The sequence below is a fragment of the Corythoichthys intestinalis genome, chromosome 5 (assembly GCF_030265065.1).
Source record: "Corythoichthys intestinalis isolate RoL2023-P3 chromosome 5, ASM3026506v1, whole genome shotgun sequence".
Classification (NCBI taxonomy): domain Eukaryota; kingdom Metazoa; phylum Chordata; class Actinopteri; order Syngnathiformes; family Syngnathidae; genus Corythoichthys; species Corythoichthys intestinalis.
In genome coordinates, this window is record NC_080399.1 from 27,504,348 (window position 1) to 27,529,296 (window position 24,949).

Here is a 24,949-nt window from a genome sequence, read left to right on the forward strand (position 1 = left end):
CTCCACCTGCTCTTCCCTCTCTTCCCATTGGTCGGCCGCCCGAACGGGACACCTCTCCCAAACACCCCAGCGAGGCACGTAATATAGGTACTCTCACCCTTTGTCGGATGTGGGAATATTCTGGACATTGTCACTTGTCTCTCTGCATGATGATGATCAGCTTTTTGTTGTGTTATTTTCTCTGTTTGCTATTTCTTTGTCTGTATCTTTTTACATTTGTGGTGGTATTTCATGGGGCTTATTGTTCAAGTCATATCAACGTCATCCTCTGCATGCGGTCCACTAATGTCTATGGGAAGAACCTTTTATTATTATTTTTTTTTTTTAGCATTTTGGAATATGCCAGTAAGATATATACAATACAATATAGCTCTTTCAAAGGTGTTACATTACTCTTAACAGGATTTATGCATCTTTACAAATAGAGGGCAGAGAGTGTATTTTATTCCATTAAAGCAGCAGACTTGAAAACGAGACAGCCAGAGGCTATTATTGTCTCCATTTTGTATGCTTTTCTCCCCACTGTAAAATAAATCCCCAGTTTGCGTTTTTCCTAACTTGGAATTGATTTCACAGTGGTACACCTTATCGGGAGGAGCTGTGCGGTGCTTTAGCTTATCTTTACGAGCACAATGCGCTCTTTAAATAGTGTCAGGACACGTGAGACTGACGTATGCGTGGAAAAGGAAGGGAAGGAAGCCGATGAATGGAAAGTAAAGTGAGGGGAATGAAAGGAAGTGAGCCTGGACAGCGATTAGATACATAAATACCATGACATCATCCAATGAGACAACAACAATAGAGAACATTTGGACTCTTTTATTTCAAAAAGATTTTTTTTCTCAAAGTCCCCACATGTGACTGTTAACTGTCTTCACCAATCAACACCCTACCCTACCCTACCCTCCTTCACGTTTGTTCAGTAATCCCACAGAAGGATGCCAAAAGGTTAAGCCCTTACAGCATTTTAAAATGGGAACGTGGAAATATCTGCAAAATTGCAATGATTGTTGGAAGCAGGGGTTTACCTGGTTTTGAAAAAAGGTGAAAATGAAAATAAAACCAATCCGATTTAATATAAAAACTTTGGTTTAACGTTTCAAATTATTTGTTGTAAACTTGTCATACTGTGATTAAAAAAAAAATTATTCACATTTATTCAAGAGACAATAATGTGCTTGCTTATGCATGTCAATGTCAAAATATGCATTAATCTACATGCAGACTTATGTATGGAACCTGGATAATGTTATCATAGTAAAAATAGTTAAACATTTTTTGTTTTATTTTATTTCATTTCAGTTTCCTATTTTGTTGTCAAAGGTTACTGTATGTTCACTTCTGTTATAGACAGTCCTTGCTGTAACACATTCAACGCGTCTGCCCTCATTGTCCATTCCTGAATTCTCTCCAGTCTCATAAAGCCCAAATAATTCCAAGGGGAATAAAATCCTGCATTTTTAATGAAAGCAGATAAACAACCTTGTTCGCAGGCGATCTTCTTCTTCCACAATGCTTTATTTTTATTTTTTTTAATTCAATGGACGAAAAAAAAAAATAGCCACCTCATTCTTTCCTGCGGTTATTGCTGTAGCGCTAGCCACCTACGCAGACACTAAAAGCACTCTGGTGAACTCTCTTGGGTTCTTTTCAGAGTCAGTCATTCACAGGGACATTTAGGGGAAAATAGCCAGTGGATAAAAAGTGGGGGGAGAAAAATGTCTCAATATTTTTATCCAAATATTGTATTTGAATTTTTATTTACTTTGTTTTTGCAAAATATATTAGGGAGGAAAATCATGTGTTTATGAATGAAGACAGTAGTCACATTACGGTCTTTTTGCTGGCCAAATCCAACACATTATGTATTAATTAGACACAGACAATAAAGGATGATCCTTTTTATTGTCTAACCTGAAAAAAACATTTACAATTTATAGCCAAATACAGTGGTACCTCTACATACGAATTTAATTTGCTCCAGGACCTGGTTTGTAAGTCGAAATGGTTGTCGATTTTCCCATAACAATACATTACACATGGTAATTCGATTAATTTGTTCTACAGCTCAAAAACCTAAGGTAAATCCTTACAATTACTAATATAAATTACACATGGCAACAATGAATTATAAATACAAATTGTAATAAGGATAATAATAATGATAATAATAATTAGGGTTGTTCCGATTGCTTTTTTTTTGCTCCCGATTCATTTCCAATCATTCCCGATAATTTTTCCCGATCATATACATTTTGGCAATGCATTAAGAAAAAAATGAATAAACCTGACGAATATATACATTCAACATACAATACATAAGTACTGTATTTGTTTATTATGACAATAAATCCTCAAAATGGCATTTACATTATTAACATTCTTTCTGTGAGAGGGATCCACGGATAGAAAGACTTTTGACTTTGTATATTGTGACTAAATATTGCCATCTAGTGTATTTGTTGAGCTTTCAGTAATGATACTGCAGCCATGCCTCAATGCATAATGGGAAGTGGAACCATGATGGGAAGTGGAACCATGACTGTGCGTCGTGCTACCAATGGATATATCTTCTCTGCTTTGGGAATTAACTTAAGGTGTTAAGACAAAGATCAATTGCCACCTTGCTTCCCCACATTGCTTCCCATGATATTTCTAATCATAGGGAGAGGGATGGCAAGGCTTTAGCCAATAGAAGAATGGCTCCAAAGGCTGCCAAAATTCACTCTACTCATTTTGCGCGGCCTTTTTATCTCTCTATATAGGTAAAACGGCGTCATTACAGATTGAGCGCGACAATGAGTGAGAGGGTCGTGCAGCGCATACATTAATAGAGTTAAATATTTTAACGTGACACATTCTTTAGTAAATTAATTGCCGCCGTTATCGGGATATTTTTGATAACCCTAGCTTAAGTCTAAACTGAAGACTCCGGATGGGTGTAACATATTATGTCTGTAACGTTAAATACAATTAGAAAACGATTTAATTAAAATATATACAGTACTGTGCAAAAGTTTTAGGCAGGTGTCCTGCCTAAAACTTTTGCACAGTACTGTGTGTGTGTGTGTGTGTATATATATATATATATATATTTTTTTTTTATAACCAAAAATAGGCACTTGCCCTAAACTATATATATTTTTTTTATAACCAAAAATAGGCACTTGCCCTAAACTTTTCTTGAATGACGTATATATATATATATATATATATATATATATATATATATATATATATATATATATATATATATATATATTAGGGCTGTCAAGCGATTAAAATTTTTAATCGAGTTAATTATGGCTTAAAAATTAATTAATCGTAATTAATCACAATTAATTGCAATTCAAACCATCTATAAAATATGCCATATTTTTCTGTAAATTATATATATATTCTGTAAAATAAATTGTTGGAATGGAAAGATAAGACACAAGATGGATATATACATTCAACATACGGTACATAAGGACTGTAGTGGGCATTTCACTCTACTGTCAGTTAAATCTGTCTATGCTGTCCTCACTCCGAAGCGTCTACTTTTTCCAAAGCTAGACAGCTAGTGAACGACGCCTTAATAATCAGACTTCTTCCTTTTTCATCTGATTTATTAATAAAATGGCCTTAAACCATTGTCCTCTTTAGACCGTCGTAAAACTACAAAAAAAGTACACAAGCATTGCATTAGCAACAACGTTAGCTTAGCACGTTATACAGGTTCACTAAACATAAACAAAAAGCGTCTCATACAAAAAATATAACATTTTGCTTACTAACATCATATGTACATTATTTACAACAACCATACTTACGGACAAATCTTGTCCAAGGATCATATAAGCACAACATTACAACGTAGGCGTCAGCCCGAGACGTCGTGCAGCCATATTGAACTGGCAAGAAGACAATAAACCATGTCGCAAAGCGACCACAAGAGTTCGCTGTTAGACAGCACAAAAAGCCTTGCTGTAAAACTTACCAAAAGGCAGAATACTGTCTGGGCGGGACATGTGCGTTAATTGCGTCAAATATTTTAACCTGATTAATTAAAAAAATTAATTACCGCGCGTTAACGCGATAATTTTGACAGCCCTAATATATATATATATATATGTGTGTGTGTGTATATATATATATATATATATATATATATATATATATATATATACTAGTCCTTCTCAAAAAATTAGCATATTCTGATAAAGTTCATTATTTTCTGTAATGTACTGATAAACATTAGACTTTCATATATTTTAGATTCATTACACACAACTGAAGTAGTTCAAGCCTTTTATTGTTTTAATATTGATGATTTTGGCAAAAAAGTCAAGAAAAAACAAAAATCCCTATCTCAAGAAATTAGCATATTTCATCCGACCAATACAAAAAAGTGTTCTTTAATACAAAAAAAGTCAACCTTCAATTAATTATATCAGTTATGCACTCAATACTTGGTCGGGAATCCTTTTGCAGAAATGACTGCTTCAATGCGGCGTTGCATGGAGGCAATCAGCCCGTGGCACTGCCGAGGTGTTATGGAGGCCCAGGATGCTTCGATAGCAGCCTGAAATTCATCCATAGTGTTGGTTCTGGTGTCTCTCAACTTCCTCTTCACAATATCCCACAGATTCTCTATGGGGTTCAGGCCAGGAGAGTTGGCAGACCAATTGAGCACAGTAACGTCATGGTCAGTAAACCATTTACCATTGGTTTTGGCACTGTGAGCAGGTGCCAGGTCGTGCTGAAAAATGAAATCCTCATCTCCATAAAGCTTTTGAGCAGATGGAAGCATGAAGTGCCCAAAAATCTCCTGATAGCAAGCTGCATTGACCCTGCCCTTGATAAAACACAGGAGACCAACACCAGCAGCTGACATAGCACCCCAGACGATCACTGACTATGGGTACTTGACACTGGACCAGGCATTTTGGCATTTCCTTCTCCCCAGTCTTCCTCCAAACTCTGGCACCTTGATTTCCAAATGACATGCAAAATTTGCTTTCATCTGAAAAAGTACTTTGGACCACTGAGCAACAGTCCAGTGCTGCTTCTCTGTAGCCCAGGTCAGGCGTTTCTGCCGCTGTTTCAGGTTCAAACGTGGCTCCAGCACACACCTGTGCATGGTGGCTCTGGATTTTTCTACTCCAGACTCTGTCCACTGTTTCTGCAGGTCCCCCAAGGTCTGGAATCAGCCCTTCTCCACATTCTTTCCCAGGTTGCGGTCACCTCTTTTGGTTGTGCAGCGTTTCCTGCCACACTTTTTCCTTCCCACAGATTTCCCACTGAGGTGCCTTGATACAGCACTCTGGGGACAGCCTATTCACTCAGAAATTACTTTCTGTGTCTTAGGGTGTCAATGATGGCCTTCTGGACAGCAGTCAGGTCGGCAGTTTTGCCCATGATTGCGGTTTTGAGTAATGAACCAGGCTGGGAGTTTTTAAAAGCTTCAGGAATCTTTCGCAGGGGTTTTGAGTTGATTTGTCGATTCAGATGATTAGGTTAGTAGCTTCGTTAGAGTACCTTTTCATGATATGCGAATTTTTTGAGATAGGGATTTTTGTTTTTTCTTGACTTTTTTGCCAAAATAATGAATATTAAAAAAATAAAAGGCTTGAAATACTTCAGTTGTGAGCAATGAATCTAAAATATATGAAAGTCTAATGTTTATCAGTACATTACAGAAAATAATGAACTCTATCACATTATGCTAATTTTTTTAGAAGGACTAGTATATATATATATATATACATACACTGTGTGTATATATATATATATACACTGTGTGTATATATATATATATATATATATATATATATATTAAAAAAAGGCATGGCCGATATTTTTTTGCCGATTCCGATACTTTGAAAATGACGTGATCGGGACATCTCTAATAATAATAAATGGAGGGGGGAAAAAAGTTTTTTTTTTTTTTGTCACCTTCTCGAGACTGGTGAACAGAGGTGAGAGGAGACGGCGTGTGCATGCGGATACAGTGAGCTGTGTTCTGTCTACTTTAAGAAATGCATTAAATAAGACATATGTAAATTTTCACCACCTGCATTATTCAGCATTAACCTTCTTGGGACACATGTTGATTTCTCTCACAAGAAAATCTCTGTGAGTTCGCCTTGCGCGACGACAATGAACTTAACGCTGTCATAAATCGTTGTATTTCGAGCATGTCGTCATATATCGAGACAAAAGACGAATCAAATTTCATGTCGGATGTCGAAAAGATCGCATGTCGATGTCGAGGTACCACTGTAGTTGGGTTTTTCCTTCTCATTAGTCCCCCCCCCCCCCCCCCACACTAAAATAAATACATCCATAGACACTAACATACACACGCACAGCCCTAGCCCCACACATACACACACACACGCATTTAGACCTACACATACACATGCAAACTTAGATGTACAATAATACAGATAGTCTCATTGGAAAACACTTGTGAGGTCAATTAGATGTTATTGTTGTATTCCTTCTCTCTCATTGGTCAAAAGCTTTGTTGTTGTTGTTTGTGACTGGCTGCTGCTGTTGTTGTCTCTCTCTTTGTTTGTTGGTGCGGTCTGTGTACAGTACAAGGCATGTCCTCGGGTCAGTTAGAGATTGTGACACCTTTGCTTTCCTCTCTGTCTCCCCCCGCAGGCCGGCCACACGGGCATGCGCTCGTACATTTACAAACGCAGCTCTGTGATTGGCTCTCAGGCGGAGCACACTGGCATGAGGACTTACTACTTCAGCGCCGACACGCAGGAAGATATGAACACCTGGTTGAGGGCCATGAACCAGGCCGCCAACATCAACGGCCCAATCCACTCTGGTGGCAGGTCAGAGCGCACACATGCACACACATTGACACACACACACTGTGTCTCAGTACATATTTTAAATTTGCTTGAACTCAGAATGGCTCCATTTTGGGTCCAGGGATATTCTTAGGAATATGACTTTGCCTGTTTGTCCTCCAAGCCTGCCCTGACCGTGATTTAACCCTCCAACCAGCATCCATTCTGAACACAATCAGTGGAGCTTTAAATTGCTCACTAAGCGAGTTCCTAAAAAGTAAGGTCAGGTGAAATTAAATTCAAATTGTCCTTGGCAAAAAAGACAACAGTACTAAAACTGACACACACAAACTCACCCCACCTTACCCAAACTCAAAGGAGGGTTTCAAATCAAGGTTTCAGCAAGGTCCCTAATAGGAATTAAAAGCAGTGTTAGGGTTTCAAATTATTTTTTTTAAGCCTGGATTTAAATTGTTCCAACTCATTTATAGCCTCTTTTATCTTCACAGACAAATTGAACAGTCGAACCACGCCAACGTGATGTATCATCAGACCTTCACGCATACCAATCATGTCAACAACCACAAGGCTCCAGAACCCCAAAAACCCGTATTGCATGAGGTTCTGCTTGAGCCCATCGATCAAGACCTGGACGATCGCTGCAGCTTCCACAAAGTCTCTCCTGTCTCCGTGGAGATGGACACCCAAGCATCCCTGCCTGCCAATCCCACGTCCACGGCTCTCCAGCCACCGGAAAACGCGTCCTCGTCGGCGCCTGAGTCTAGGGTACCGTCTCGAGCTCCTTCGCGGTCTGCCTCCACGCTTCCCCCGGGTGCCACCTCCAGGAATGGCCTGGTTGAGACCCCTAGCCCTATTTTAGAGCCCAACGGGATCGCGGCGGGGACTTACCAGAGGGTCCCGGAAGCTCATCAGGAGATGAGGAGGAGGAGTACTCTGGAACAGGTGGAGCAGTGGGTCAAGGTGCAAAAAGCTGAGCAGAAAGGGTAGGTGACAGAAACGATGCTAAACAAATTAGATAGCTCTCTTCCAGGACATATACCATGTACATTGTAATCCTTATGTTATAAGTGCAAATGAAAAAGGAATGCATTCAATTATCCCCTCAAAATTCTACCAAGATTATATTGAATCTTGGTTATTATGTGTTCCAAAAAGTCTGACTGAATCAAAATTGTATGAAAACAGAAGTAATAGTTCTGCCCCAAGTGCATTTTTTATCTAATATTGATAAACAGCTCTACAGTATATCACCATTGCCTTTTATTAAAGGCAATTAAACTAAACATCGACATTCATGGCAATACATGTCATGGTCCCGCTGCTGCAGCCTGTAGTATGCTGGGTGATGCCCAATGTTGTTCGCTAAGGAGGAACCCTGTACCAGAAATATCTCACAATTATCAATCAGGTAGAAATCTGATTAATTTTCTGTGGAAACAGAATGCACAGATTTTACTTTTTTTTTTTTTTTCACTAAAAGTGTAAAAACTGTTAATATACCACAGACTCCAGATACATAGCCTTGAAACTGACTGTGTATTTTTTTTCATTGCTACAGTCCTCCGTCCCGAGACAACACCCTCCCCCGCCGAACGCCACCCTCCCAGCCCAAGTTTAGTACTCTGGACAAACACCAGACCCTGCCAAAGACCCCCTGCCACAGTCCTTCTTTGGCACGCCTCGGCGAGTACAAGTACGCGCAGGACCGCCTGAGCCATTTCCGCCTCACCCCGGAGTTGGGCGGTTCGGGTTCCAACACCGTCTTGCAACTGTACGAGTGGCAGCAGCGCCAACAGTACCGCCTCGGTAGCCCCACGGCACCAGTGTACACGCCCGCGCCGGAATACCCTTTTGGTGCCAGGCCGCCATCTACTGTTCCTCCATCCACCAAACACAACGGGCCGCCACGCTGCGTGTCTGTACCACCTTCGCCCGCGGATATTCCGCCTCCCGGGCCTCCACCGGGCACCATCAAGACCTTGTCGCCCTCTCGCCGGCCACACACACCAGTTGACCGTGTAACAGTAAGACCGGTGGCTGATGTGTCAATGGTGGACTCTCCGTTTGCCATTTCACCTCGCAGGACCAAGTCGCAGGTGTTCAAGGTAAATTCATCTCAACTCGTTTTTGAGCCTTGTTACTGTTTAAAACAAGGATTTTGTATTGGGTTTAAAAATATGAGGGTTTAGTTCTTACAGGTTGAGGAATACAAACTAGTGTCAGTGTCTCTTGTGTAAGTGTATATGTAGTGATGTACTGTAAACTGGAAATTGTTTGGTTTGAATGGGTTGTGTGCTGCAGGCGTCCACCATCGAGAGGCGCTCTTTGCCTCCATCCAACTACATCACTCACACGGTCAGTGCACCCAGTCTCCACGGGAAAACGGTATGTTTTACTCAACTAAAATTTTCTTTAGACAAATGTGTGATAAGACAGAAAAGCTTTTTTTTCATTTTTTAGAATTAAGTATTTAATATAATATGCTGTTCTGCAGGTCACATACTTGCACGTTACTATTTAATGTATAGTGGGTCAAGTATAGTTTTTACCTTGTATTTAATCATAATTTATGTTGTTCATTCGTTGAAATGTCAGTACCAAATAAATATTGTCAAATGAATATTTTTGTAATTTTAAGCATGAACAATTCAATTTAAATAGTATCAACAACAAAAATCTGAATAATTTTTGGTTTCATTGTGTTTTTCTCAACGTAAAAAATGTATACGTATAATATATATTGAATAATTGCTTTCGGTTTTCAGCCTCGGTTTTCTTATTAGTTTTTTTTGTTTCGGCCAAGAATTTTTCATTTAGGTGTATCTATACTTTATTAAACACGGTTGAAGATGTCAAGTTATGATTTCAAATTCAAGAGTTATTGAGGGTTGGTTTTTCAAAATGGGGTTTAAACCTGGGTAAAGCGAGGGTAAAATACCACAAAGGGTGCTGATTTGACACTTTTTCCGAGATCCTACGATTTAATTCATGGCAAAAAAAATGAAGTGAATCCTTCCAAACTGAAGTGAAAATGTAACACTCTGGTGTGTGTTGGTCATATTGATGACGCCAAACAGCCCGATGAGCTGACCCTGCTACTCATTCAGCTGCGCCGCCAGCAGGCCAAGATGGCGGCAACCCGCCAGCACACACTGGCGCAGCTTGAGCGCTACGGGTTGTCAGGCGCCAGCCCTCTCCTCAACACCGGCTGCTCTCCTACTTTAACCCAGCTCAGTCTGTTGGGCAACACTCAGGTGGGCGGCATACCCAACCGCCTTCATCATAGTGAGGCTTGGTAGAGGTTGCCCTGCAGTAAGGAACCATTTGACTCATCACCTTTAACATTTAATTTAAAGCTGTGCTATGGCGTTTTTTTCTCCTCAAAATTAAACAATTTATAATATCAAATATTGCTTGGTGCGTTAGTTGTAGAATGTTTATTTAAGAATGAGACTTTTGTGTTTACAAACTCGCGTGTGCTACAGCACACTACAGGTTAAAGGCTATGTCTAACTCGTAACAGACAGGCAACAAATAAGCCCGCAATTAATTAATCAGCCCTAATGCAAAAACTACAAAAATCCGGCTCCAAGGATCGATTCATACAGGCCAATTCAACATATCTGTTTCAAGTTTCAAGCCGATTCACGAATAGCAGAGGAGTAAGATTTCAAAGTTGAAAATGGTGACTTGACAGGCCTTAAGCCTGTAAATTTATCTTTTTAAAATTTTCATAGTAATTGGAAAGCACAGCACATACCATAGATAATGTAGCTGTCAGTCAACTGTGTGGTCAGTGGCAGCCTCTACCTTTAATCTTAATCATCTTGAGACGGCCGCACGTGAACAGAAAAAAAACAATGTGTTGTGTTCTTGGCTGGCCTGCTTCCATGTGTTTTTTGTAATTAAGCATGTGGCTTCCTGGCTGCTGTATGCTTTGGCTGCTTGGATGACTGTGGTTGTGACATTGGCAGGATTGGCTCACGTTGTTTTCAATGGTTTGTGATGTTGTAGCAAATTGTCCGTGAGGGTGATGGTGTTTTTGTGCAAAGACAAATGGGGTCAAACATTTTTGTAATCCATGCAAATATGGATTGATTCGAGTGCAAATGCTGGAATATATTATCTGCTATTAGCAGCAACTATAGACTTCATAACCTATTGACATGACACAAGAAACGGGGCTGATTCATAGGGGCCCTATTTTCAAAAACCTCAAATTCAAATATTTACAAAACCAAAGCTGCTGCTGACCTAAAACTAAAACAGGCACCTACCTTAGCCATATATGAGCCTCCATGAGCAGCGTCATCAAAAAATTCAAAGTCGTTCCCTTATAAAATCCCGATTAATTATGTTTTATAGAAGTATAACACAACTTCAATTTGGCTATAAAAGTCTCAGATTTTACACTAGATGCACACAAAAAAACAAATGCAGAGATAATCACCTATATTTTCAGGATCAATAGCAATATTTGACATATCATATAAGTTTTTTACCAATTTAAATTTTTTTTTATTTACTGCAAGTTTTCAACAGCTAATAAATAACTCAATTTAACAACAGAAACTTAATACTTGAGGAAAACATGCAGAAACAATTATAAACAATATGTAACTAGATTATTAATCAATTATATATACAATCACAACTTATTATAGAATAAAATAGCCCTTTATTATTATTATACACTATATACTGTTAGCGAATGAGGCTAGCGGCCGCCTGGCGTAACAGGAGCTTTTCTGGCAAAAAGTGTTGTGAATAAATGCTTAAATCCCCGAATTCTTCTCATATGGACGTAAATCAGTCTCGGTTCTTGGTTAAAAGCAAAAAAGCTGTGCAGTTAGCGTTTATTTTACGTATATTGATGAAGTACAATCAGGGAAAGGCCATTTGGGGGCCCTAAGCAAAATAATGCAAAGGGCCCCATATTTTTGGCCCACCATTTTGTCACAGTGTACTGTGAAACCCATACATGCAATCCAACCCATACGTCCATATTTTGTATATTAATCAGATTTTGTTGCATTGCATTCTTCAAACTTCTCACCCCAAATGATTGTCAGTACTTACAGTAGATAGCGCCAAACCTTTTTCTAAAAGAGGAAAGAAAGAAGTTAAGGAAGAACTTTTATTTTTTTAAGCTTGTAATCAAGTCTCAAAACTCACAAAAGTCAAATAAAGCAAACTGTCGGAAACAAAATAGAACACAAATTAAACAATTGCCAGATTGGGGGCCCCCTGGTGGGCCCTAAGCAGCTGCATAGTCTGCGTATAGGCTGGGCCGGCCCTGAGTACAATGTTACTATGTTAGCGAATTAGGCTAGCGGCCGCCTGGCGTACAAGCTTTTCTGGTGAAAATTCTTGTGAATAAATGCTTAAATCACCAAATTCTTCATAGATATGGACGTAAAACAGTCTTGATTCTTGGTTAAAAGCAAAGAAACCTGTGCAGTTAGTGTTTATTTTACGTATACAGTATTGTTGAAGTACAGTGCTACTATGTTAGCGAATGAGGCTAGCAGCTGCCTGACGTAAAATCTTTTCTGGCGAAAATTATTGTGAATAAATGCTTAAATCCCCAAATTCTTTATAGATAGGACCTAAAACAGTCTCGATTTTTGGTTAAAAGCAAAGAAACCTGCGCAGTTAGTGTTTATTTTATGTATATTGTCGAAGTACAATGCTACTATTTTAGCGAATGAGGCTCGTGGCCGCCTGACGTAAAAGGAGCTTTTCTGGCGAAAATTATTGTGAATAAATGCTTAAATCCCCAAATTCTTAATCGATATGGACGTAAAACCGTCTCGATTCTTAGTTAAAAGCAAAGAAACCGTGCAGTTAGCGTTTATTTTACGTATATTGACGAAGTACAATTTTACTATGTTAGTGAATGAGGCTAGCGGCCGCCTGGCGTAAACAGCGCTTTTGTAGCGAAAATTCTTGTGAATAAATACTTAAATCCCTGAATTCTTTATGGATATAGACATGAAACAGTCTCGATTCTTGGTTAAAAATAAACTATGAGGCTAGTCAGTTACGAAAATTTGCCGCCTCCATGTGTAAACAAGGGAGAAAAATCCTGCGAATAAATACTTCAATCACACATGCATGGTATGAAAAATATAATATTTACCTTGAATCCTGGAACAAATCACTCGAGACAATCCTTCCTGTTTGTATGCGGTACAACTTTCGTAGTTAAATCCAATCGTTGGTAAATCTAAGTTTAAATCCAACATGAGCGTGTGCCATCTTCTGCTATTACTAAATGAAGCTCGGCCCCCTCTGATAAGGCGTCGCGCAAAGAATGACGGAGTGACACGTCAATAGTGATGATGTCTATGCAGCACTGTCACTCAATGAATTCCAACGTAATTAAATAGCAAAATGTACATCTCTATCAGGTGTGCAATTAAATTTTGACTCATCGAACATGCACTTTTTCTAAAATTTGAAAAATTAAGCAAAAGTATTTCAACCGATGAATGTTATAGTTGCTTGGGTTTTGCCTTTTAGATTGATTCATTCATTTAAACCATGAGATTCGCCCTGTTGACAGAATCTAAATGATATGTTGAACTCGGTTGAAAGCAGTTAAACTGTGGAAATGGATGTACGTTTAACCAATGTTTCTACAAACCGGATTCGGTTGAAGTTGGGAAATTGTGTAAAATGTAGGGCTGTCAAACGATTAAAATTTTTAATCGAGTTAATTGCAGCTTAAAAATTAATTAATCGTAATTAATCGCAATTAATCGCAATTCAAACCATCTATAAAGTATGCCATATTTTTCTGTAAATTATATATATATTCTGTAAAATAATTTGTTGGAATGGAAAGATAAGACACAAGATGGATATATACATTCAACATACGGTACATAAGGACTGTAGTGGGCATTTCACTCTACTGTCATTTAAATCTGTCTATGCTGTCCTCACTCGGAAGCGTCTACTTTTTCCAAAGCTAGACAGCTAGTGAACGACGCCTTAATAATCAGACTTCTTCCTTTTTCATCTGATTTATTAATAAAATGGCCTCAAACCACTGTCCTCTTTAGACCGTAGTGAAACTACAAAAAAAAAGTACACAAGCATTGCATTAGCAACAACGTTAGCTTAGCACGCTATACAGGTTCACTAAACATAAACAAAAAGCGTCTCATACAAAAAATATAACATTTCGCTTACTAACATAATATGTACATTCTTTACAACAACCATACTTACGGACAAATCTTGTCCAAGGATCATATAAGCACAACATTACAACGTAGGCGTCAGCCCGAGACGTCGTGCAGCCATATTGAACTGGCAAGAAAGCAATAAACCATGTCGCAAAGGGACCACAAGAGTTTGCGGTTAGCACAAAAAACCTTGCTGTAAAATGTACCAAAAGGCAGAATACTGTCTGAGCGGGACATGTGCGTTAATTGCGTCAAATATTTTAACGTGATTAGTTTAAAAAATTATTTACCGCGCGTTAACGCGATAATTTTGACAGCCCTAGTAAAATGTAAATAAAAACAAAATACAATTATTTGAAAATCTTTTTCAACATATATTCAATTGAATACATCACAAAGACAACAAATTTAATGCTCGAACTCATAAACTTTATTTTTCAAATAATAATTCACTTAGAAATTCATGGCTACAACACGTGCAGTAGAAGTTGGGAAAGGGCATATTTACCACTTTGTTACATCACCTTTCCTTTTAATAACACTTAATAAACGTTTTGAAAGAGAGGAGAGTAATTCTCTTAGCTTCTCATGTGGAATTCTTTCCCATTCTTGCTTGATGAACCGCTTCAGTTGTTCAACAGTTTGGGGTCTTCTCTGTCGTATTTTACGCTTCATAATGCGCCACACATTTTCAATGGGAGACAGGTCTGGACTGCAAGCAGGCCAGGGGAGAACCTGGACTCTTTTACTTCGAAGCCACGCTGTTGTAACTCGTGCAGAATGTGGCTTGGCATTATCTTGCTGAAATAAGCAGCGGTGTCCATGAAAAAGACGTCGCTTGGATGGCAGCATATTTTGCTCCAAAATCTTTATGTACTTTTCAGCATTTATGTTGCCTTCACAGAAATGTAAGTCACCCATGCCATGGGAACTAATGCACCCCTATACCGGCTTTTGCTTTGCATGGTAGAGTTTTAACCCGCACTTACTGATGTAGTGACGAACTGTATTTACCGACAGTGGTTTTCTGAAGTTTTCCGGAGCCCGTTTGGTGGTATCCTTTACACACTCATGTTGGTTTTTAAGGCTGTGCCGTCTGAGGGATCGAAGGTCACGGTCATTCAGTCTTGGTTTCCGGCCATGACGCTTACGTGCATTGATTTCACCAGATTCTCTGAACCTTTTGATGATATTATAAACCGTAGATGTTGAAATTCCTTGCAATTTTGCTTTGAGAAATGTTGTTCTTAAACTGTTCAACTATTTTCTCACGCAGTTGTGGACAAAGTGGTGAACCTCGCCCCATCCTTGCTTGTGAATCGCTGAGCATGTTTAGGGAGGCTCCTTTTATGGTACCCACCTGTTCCCAGTTAGTCTGATCACATGTGGGATGTTCCAAATAGGTGTTTGATGAGCTTTTCGTCAGCTTTCTCCGTATTTTTTTCCACCTTTCCCAACGTCTACTGGACATGTTGCAGCCATGAAATTTTAAGTTAATTATTATTTGGCAAAAAACAATTAAGTTTATCAGTTTGAACATTAAATATGTTGTCTTTGTAGTGTATTCAATTGAATATGGGTTGAGAAGGATTTTCAAATCGTTGTATTTTGTTTTTATTTACATTTTACACAATTTTCCAATTTCAACCGAATCCCGTTTGTACTTCATCCTCGGCTGACCGCCAGAGGCGGTGCTGAGAGCATTGAACAATCCCTTCGCTCATGGGCAGTACGAGTAGCAATACAAAAAAGTCACATGTGACCCAAGTTTGACCCCCGGAAAAGAAATAAATTCCGATGACAACCGATTTCTAGTCCCTTTTTCTTCGCGCGTAGCAGTTGCTTACCGTTTGACACTGCTTTCCTGCGGGTTTGCTCCTCATACTTTTACGTTGTTGCATCGCTGGTAGCATTGTGTCTACTTTTCAAAGTTGTGTGGTTTCACCTTTATAGGCTGCGACGGTATTTGGTCGGAGCAGTTGCTCTTTTGGTCGGCGGCTGCCTGCCCTCGCTGGCGACGGCAATGTGCGCACCCCTCTCCCAGTTTGTGGCCCTCGTCTTCTGCGTGGTGGCCGTCGGTCTCCTCACGACTCGACAGTTGTACGTCACTCCTTTGTTGTTGGCCTTGCGCTGGCCTCCACTGTTGCAGTGCTTTCAGCACCGCTTCTGTCGGTCAACAAGGATGAAACACAATGAACGTTACGTATGAAACTACAGTTATATGAATGCCGAATGAACGCAGCAGCGTTCCGTCACTCAGAATCCTTGTGCTCACACTAGGAAGGTTCTGTAGGGACTGGAACTCAGTTGTCACAGGAATTTGTATTTTCCAGGGTTCAACCTGGGGTCACAGGTGACTTTTTATCGTTCAGTGATTTGAGCACTGCCTCTGGCAGCCAATCGATGCCGATTTTGATGATGTAAGACTGATGCAAGATTTTACTTTTATCCTTTGAGGCCTGTTACTGATGTGAAGCAATCTAATTCTGAGTGTTTTTCTCATGCATATTGTATAGCATAATTATGAAACTTGGTGGAAAAAATGGAACTAAAATATTTCTAAAGTGTTAGTCATCTCTCGCACTCCCCAATTTCTTCCTCTGGCATTTTTACTTGTGAACATCATCTCAGCATTGTTGACACACAATTATCATTGCATTGCGAATCATAGTCAAACAAAAACACTGTTGTTGTTGTTTTGTTGTTGTAGGTGGACGACACGTACAAACAGCTGAAGCAGGACCTGGAGTATCTGGACTTGAAGGTCAGACTTTTTTGTATTTTTATTGGTTGTCTATGTGTAGACACCTTTTCAACTCTGATGCATGTTCACATCTGGGGCCATGGCACACCCTTAAACGCAACTATGCAGCTCATAAATAATCCTAATAATAACATGACTCATAGTCTTATAACCATCGACAGCCGCCATCGTGTGACTGTAAGTCTCTTCTTGACTCGCAGATCAGAGCTCTAGAGCCCCTTATCCTCGCAGTTCACAGTTTGCTACTACACTGCACTGCTGGGCCTCTCAGGCCTCTAATGACCGTAAGCTATGTGTGTGTTTGTGTGTGGGTGGGTGCGTGCGTGTATATTTACTTCCATATCAGCGTGCTCGTGCATGTGAAGGCTACTGTTCAAGATTGCTTGAACAGGATCACGTGTCTTGCCGCCATGTGTGTCCCACTCATTATTACAAAAACGCACACACGCACGCACTCAGCGATGTAGAATACGCCAGTGTAGTGAAGTGGGCATGGGAAGGCTCGGCAGTGCATGTGTTGTGGCTGTGGTGGCTATGGTTTGGTGGTGGAAAATAAGCCAGCTGCTTCTAGCACCATCTTGAAATGCTGTACCTTGTGTTGCCATGATGCAGGGTTTTCTACTGTGTGAATGGAGAACCTGATTGATAACTAATGTTTGTTGCAGGGACACACGATCATTTTTGTTTTTGTTAATGATCACTTTATTATTAATATTTTATCCTTTTAATTGAGGTAGCAACTTGCAATTAAGTTGGAATTACAGTGGTAGAAAAAAGTTTGGCCCCCGCGACAATTTCCGTTATTTTTATTTTTAAATAATTGGGTGTTTGGATCAGCAACATTATTTTGAGACATCAAAAACTGATTGGCAGTATGGAGTTACAAGTTTAGAACAGTCTCATAATGAAGACACACACATGTACATACTAGGGCTGTCTCAAACGATTATTTTTCTCCTGATTAGTCGACTAGTCTAATAATAATAATAATAATAATCTAATAATTTTTTTTTTTTTTAATCTAATCTTACAATTAAATTTTTGTTGATGATTATTAATTCACAAAAAACATTTTGGAACACTTCAATTCTTTATTATCAGCTAGTGCAAAAGAATGGAATGTAAAAACTGTAAACATTCAGAACACTGACTTCACTTTTCCAACAGGAATCAAAACAATTGTTACTTTCTTTTTTTGTAGTATGTCTATATTGTTCTCAGCATTAGAGTGAGTGCCAGCAGAGTAGATAAATACAGTGCCCTCCATAATTATTGGCACCCCTGGTTAAGATGTGTTTTTTAGCTTCTAATATTTATTTTTATTCAAATAATATGGGACCTTAATGGAAAAAAAGAGAAAAATCCAACCTTCAATACAAGTGCATTTATTCAGTGGGGAAAAAAATCCCACATAAAGAAATAATTATTTGACATCAAATAATGTGTGTCACAATTATTAGCACCCCTGGTGTTAATACTTTGTACAACCCCCTTTTGCCAACAAAACAAGGTCTTGGGACTGAAATGGCCATGGGAGGAGCTTGATTTTGTGTCTGGTGAACCTTTTCTGTGTAGATTTGGCCATATGTTTAGGGGAAGTACATGCTGAAAGACCCAGTGACGACCCATCCAGGCTTCAACTGGGACCGTGTGCAAGATTGAGCTTTTGGAACCAAACACTCTAAGAGGGTCTGGCGTGCCACGAAAGATGCGCATGCTGAAAAGCACCTCATACCCACTGTGAAGTATGGGGGTGGGTCAGTGATGCTGTGGGGGTGTTTTGCTTCCAAAGGCCCTGGGAACCTTGTTAGGGTGCATGGCATCATGAATGCTTTGAAATACCAGGACAATTTAAATCAAAATCTGTTGCCCTCTGCCCGAAAGCTGAAGATGGGCCGTCACTGGGTCTTTCAGCCAATAATTATGGCGGGCACTGTCGATGTCACATATCACTGGGGTGAAGTATGTGAAAAAAACTTAATGATGCACGTTGATACTACGCTACGACTGAGTTTTAGGGCCAAATACATTTTAAAAAAAGAACGAGATTAAAAAAAAAGTCGCATTATTACGTATGGGTAATGTAGCTGTGAGCCGCTACGCACTAACATACATGTACCTTAGCTGGGAGCTACTACGAAGCATCAGTATAAATTTATAATGAATAATGAAGATGAAGAAAAATAATAAGGGTTTCCTTATTTGTAAAACCTATTCTAAAACACAAGATGCTTTCAATATTGTTGATATTAACGGAGGTGGCAAAGCACTACGTAACGTACGTTGCTGCTTATTCAGCGACATTAGCCCGACATTAGCCCCTAATATTCTGTCGTATGACCTACATAAATGCAACTTAAAAATAAAAGTCGTTATATGGACGAGCTGCGAGCTTGTTGTCTCCTGTCGTCTTCCAAATTTATACCTGGGTGAAGACGCTTCAGGTGTTCATTGATGGCCGACGTGGTATGCAAGCTAAGCATTGCCAAATACACACGACAGTTTACCCTCCTGTGTTTCGTTGAAATAAGTCCATGCTGTGGCCACTGTGGTGCGCTTTTTTGGCTTTGTGCCACTTCGCCCGCTTGAATCCTAAGCGTCCGCCATTTTCAACTTTTCACGCATATATATTTTTTAACCCTTTATTAACCGTCGACGGGATGCTGTGTGCTCGTCGACGCATTTACGTCATCGATGACGTCGACTACGCCGACTAGTCGGGTAAGCTCTAGTACATACACATATGAGACGAAACACGCACACACATTTTCGATGCACACACACACACATCTGACATGGGACACGCAAACATTTTCGATGCACACACATATCTGACACAAAACACACATTCATCAAATGTGTGTGTGAATTGTCTTACATATATAATACACACAATACGATATATAATACAGAATCCAGAAACTCATTGGATGTCATAAGAAACGTCTGGAAAAACAGTTTGGCAGAAGAAAGAACTCCTCTGAGTATTGATTGTTTTTCTGTTGGGGTGTCCAAATATTTTCACCTGTATAATTTAGTTTTGATGCATATTGCACATGTTCCCTTGGTCCAGTACTTCTCAAATAGTGGGGCGCGCCCCCCTGGGGGGGCGCAGAGCAATGCCAGGGGGGGCGCATGTGACCTCGGGGAACATGTTTTATGTTTTTTTTTTTTTTTTTTTGCCGTACTGGAATAAAGTGTACTTGCACATCCACTCAGTAGGTGGCAGTGGCGCTCTCATTTTCAGAGTGCGCGCAGTATTTTTGAACTAAGGAAGAGCACTCAGCACACACAGACAACAGATATGAAGAGCAGTGTGCCACCACCGTTTTCGAAAGCCGTTTTCCGACCGGACTCACTCACGCAGCGACCCACTGTCTTGTCCGGTTCTCACGTCGCCGCTCGAGAAGTGCCATTTTCGGCTTGGGATCGTCACGACGACTGCCCTCACCTACGGTTCTACCTCGGCCGCCGTGAATGCGCTTTTTTCATGCCGTTTGCCTTTTAGCTTTGACTTTTAATACAGTGGGTGATGATGAAAGACCACTGTTTACTGTGTCTAAAAATAATTATAGCAGACAGCAAGAAGCCAAATCAATTAAGACGCCACTTAAAGACATTAGACCCCAATCTCATTGTTAAGCCGCTTGATTTTTTCAGTGAAAACGTGCCGAATATTGCCAACAATCGTCCTGCTTTGTCAGTGTTATATCAGTGAGCCAGTGAGCATTGTTAGCATGTTAATTGAAAAATAACTCCACATCATTGCAAAGGAGGTAAATACTGTGAGCAGCAAAAATAAAAACTGTCCTGTCCAAGGACACTTTCCCCCCCCCTTTTATTCAGATTTGTTTTTTCGGTCAAATTTTTTGGCACATTGTCCTCATGAGTGAATGTTTCTAATCAATTTTAATTTGGTATTATTTACTGATTTTATTACATTTTATTTTTCTGTATCAAATGGTCAAAAATGTACCTTGAGTGTATTTTTTAGTTTGGATGTGAATTTTTTTTTTTAAATTCAGGCAAATTGATGCACATCAAGTCTTCTCTGTTACAAACAAAACAATGTTTATAATAAAGTTATACTTTATTATAAGTTGATCTATGTTACTTTTTTTCTTTATTAGAAAAAAGGGACACAATGTTAGGCAGATGCGTATTTATAATAGTAATTTTATAGACAAATGATACTATTTACAGTGGCGGCAGAGAGTTTGGGGGGGGGCGCGAAACATTTACGTCTTCCTTGGGGGGGCGTGACAGAAAATAATTGAGAAGCACTGCCTTAGTCCAATAAACTTGGTTTTACCTCTGAAATTACTCTGTCCTTACTTTTCTGATATATAAAAATGAAGTTGGGTCACAGTAATTTATAAATGAAAATAATGGAAATTGTCCCCAAACTTTTTTATACCACTGTATGAAAAATATTTTTCTTCCAAAGCGGGGTGCACATTAAAACAGTACAAGCAAAAGCAGAAAAGTTCAAAGGTCTGAATTCGGTGCAGCCAATTGTTGTGCTTGCACTCTGGGAAGTGTGTCAATGACTGTCTATATACTGTATGTATTTATGTCAAGCAGTGCTTGATTTGTAAATTATATAGTGCTAGAATGCAATGTACATAGTAGGGATGAGAGTCAGACGCAAGTCCCGGAACACGTACTGATTGGGCTAAATTCAACATGCAAAAGCCCACTTGCCATGCTGAGGTACTTAAAAGCCTCAATTTCAGATTAAAAAAAAAAAAAAAAAGTAATAATTCAGGTATCGGATCGGGACTCGATAATGGCAGATTCTCAAAATCAGGTGATTCGGAGTCTGGTGCAAAAATATGCAATCGTGACATCCCGAGTAAATATTAATGATAATAATTTACAATTATTCAGGCTAATGCATACTCATTGCTCACTTACGTCACTACACGTGAGACTTAAATTAGAGCCTTTACAGTCAGCAGTTATTTTCTCAACAGGTTCTCAATGGCTTACAATAACTAACACAAACCTAATTCTCACTTTTTATTTTTTATTGAACAATGGCGTACACGTCACTTCCGCTCATTAATATTCATAACGTTAGCTACTGTTGCTAACGTAGGGATAATTCCCGTTTGTCCCCACTATCAAATGAATGGAAATAGTGTACAAAGGAGATGTTTACAGAGCTAAACCTACCAATTCTGTCCGAAAATGATGTCCTGGTGCCAAATTCACTGATTAAGATGTACAAGAACATACAAATGTTCAGTTAAAGAGATGGCTTGAGTGTCGAGGGCTGAAAAAGACGGAAAAAAGAAACGAGCCGACCTAAGCTTAGCCTTAGCTTTTTTATCGACACCTCTTTCTTACGCCACTGACAATGACATTCTCCTGTTTCAACAATCTATCCTTTACCACCATATGCCCTGTCTTTCTTATATATTATATCCTCTGGTTTTCTTACGTCTCTGACCATTCTTTTGGGAAATTTAACATTGCTATTTTTGTGTAGCGATCGCAAATGCTACTCAGTGACAGCCAACGAACACTTTTAATTTTTTCATTTTTCTTTAATTTATTTACACTTCCGCCCTTACTAAAGTTGTTTTTTTACTACAGAAAAGGTAACAGTGACCATCAGATACCATTTTAATTCTTCAGGTCATTCATTGTCAGACAGAAGCAGCACAGCAAAACGCCATGCTAAAAAATAAGTAAAACATATCAAAATGGCTTACATCTTTGTCCTCTGAAGGAGCATGCCAAGCCAACAAAATGTTTACTGCATATGAAATGTGAATGGCTTCACCTTGCTGGCGTTAAACGTCCGCGCAAGTTGATACATTCTTCATATTTTTTCCTCCGAGTTTTTGGTTTTGGGAAACGTATGACGAAAACATCCTTCGCATGTCGTAATGTCTAGAGTCGTTTCTACAAGTTCCATATCACCAGTGCTTGATCGGCATGTTCTTTTTTGAAAGATTACCAGAGAAAACTAGCAGAAATATAATGGTTTGTATGCGAATGCATGTCTATAATGTCCCACTTCCGCTTTACGATGCGACGTCACGGTCTAAAAATAGCTTTCGTGTGGTATGCTATTGGCACGGCAGCTTATTTAAGAGATGTATGCTTAATTACTTACTACTGGAGTCAGACTGACTTCTCTCTTTCACTTATGTCATACCCTTACTGTGTCAAATCTAAATAAGGGCACACACGTAGTACTTAGGCAAGGCAAGGCAAATTTATTTATATAGCACAATTCAACACAAGGCAATTCAAAGTGCTTTACATCACATGAAGATCATAAAAATCACATTTAAATCAACACAACGTAGAAACGAAGACAAAAGATCGCATTTAATCACAGAATAAAAATAAATAAATAAAATAAAAATAAAACAAAAACTACTACTACTACTAATAATTGAAATCAGCAATGGAGATAAAAACAAGAGGAATAGAAAGCAGGTAGATTGAAATATATAGACAGTTATAGATATGCAGTGCTAAACAAAAGCGTTTTTAGCCCTGATTTAAAAGAGCTAACAGTTTGAGCATACTTCAGACGTTCGGGTAACTTGTTCCAGATATGAAAAGATATGATTGTATATAAACCTACATAATACAACAGCTCCACCCAGTGGTCACAGCCAATAACAATTGCTGTTGAATGGAGTACTCCAGAACTGTGGCCAAGTCTTCAAGTCGATTTCGACAGAGCCGGTCAATAAGGTGGCGGATTGGCCCGAATAATTCCCAGAACACAGTGAGGGCAAAATCAAGAAGTATCTGATCCTGCTCTGGCAGGATCCGGCACAAATAACCCCTAGTGTCAAATCAGCAGTGTTCTCTGTGATATTTTGGGCTTTTTACTCAAACTTAGAGACAGTTTTAAAGGTTAAGCGAAGTTTTACAGGTGTTTTGAGTTATTAAGCAGGTTAGGTGTTGTCACCACGCGTTCTATCATTAAGTCTTTCTCAAATATCAAAGATTTTGATGGCTGATTTTTTAATTTTTATGGTTATAAAAGAATAATCATCAGGATTAAAACAAAGGCGTAAACTATTCTGATTAGTATGTAATGATTCAATATGATGTATAAATTTCACTTTTGAACACGACTGACAAAAAAATATTGAACTTTTCCCACAATATTCTAATATTAGATGCATCTATAAGTTATATAGGCATCATATTTTTCGTTAATTGTTTGACTAAATTAGTATTTTGTATTATTCCCCACAACAGAGATTTCAGTAATATGGCAACAATACAGTTTGCAATTAACTTGAACAGAAGTACTGTAATTCTCTGCGAGGTACAAGTAAAAGTCTTAACTCGAGCTTTTGTAGTAATTTTCCAAACCATGTAATACGTTGTAAAACGTTTGGTCAGCCCTGATCATTTTAAAATTTTTCCTCTAAAATCATTGGTTGTATGGATCAGTAATTTTAGTGAAATATATCATACATCAGACAAGCACAGTAATGTTTGATAAGTGGAAAAAAAGTTTGTAAGAGCTAGTGCGAATACAAAATCAAAAAATGTCAGGTGCGTCAATTAAGGCAGCGTTGTTGTTTCTTTATTTAAATAGTTTTTCTTTTTTATTTACTGTTTGTCTGCTACAGTATATTATGTATTTCACTGTAATTGTTAATCCATACAACTAGTGATTAATAAAGGGAAGTTTTAAAAATGATCACGGGTGCCCAAACTTATTCATATCACTGCATAATAATAAACTCAGTTGGTGAATTTGCTTCCTTACACGGGCTGTACTTAAAAGTGCCCACCTCTTCTTGGCCAAGGGATGAGAGAGCTATTTTAACACAGTAGAACCCTGTCAGTCATTGATTTTACATGAAGAGCCCCATGTGAGTCGATGTGGTTTTGTGAGCGCGTTCCGTGTCTATCATGGTCTCAGTGGCAACACACGTTGTGATTAATTTTGTTGTTGTTGTCATGCACGCGAGGTTGCACCAAGAGCATCGCAGTGAGCGTTCAGTCTGCGTCATTTCTGCGCTATTTTGCTTTTCGTATCTTGGAAGATTTGAAATGTAGATTGGTCTTTTTACAGGTAGCCGGAGGTCGAGCACTAAAAGAGTCAGGGAAGCCCGTCAAGGTTGCAGAGAGTGATGTGGATGTGAGTATTACTCTATTTCATATTATTACTACTGGAGCTTGAT

The 24,949-nt window shown here is 39.0% G+C and overlaps 1 protein-coding gene across 1 annotated transcript in view; it reads left to right on the forward strand.

The window, feature by feature from the left end:
* LOC130915883 (pleckstrin homology domain-containing family A member 7-like) overlaps nt 1-24,949 on the forward strand; it is a 162,126-nt gene that overhangs the window by 112,872 nt on the left and 24,305 nt on the right. The window contains exons 9-15 of the mRNA XM_057836055.1: nt 6,655-6,836; nt 7,304-7,798; nt 8,374-8,920; nt 9,117-9,200; nt 9,893-10,069; nt 16,722-16,775; nt 24,841-24,906. Coding sequence (XP_057692038.1) covers nt 6,655-6,836; nt 7,304-7,798; nt 8,374-8,920; nt 9,117-9,200; nt 9,893-10,069; nt 16,722-16,775; nt 24,841-24,906 — 1,605 coding nt within the window. The remainder of the gene's footprint in view (nt 1-6,654; nt 6,837-7,303; nt 7,799-8,373; nt 8,921-9,116; nt 9,201-9,892; nt 10,070-16,721; nt 16,776-24,840; nt 24,907-24,949) is intronic.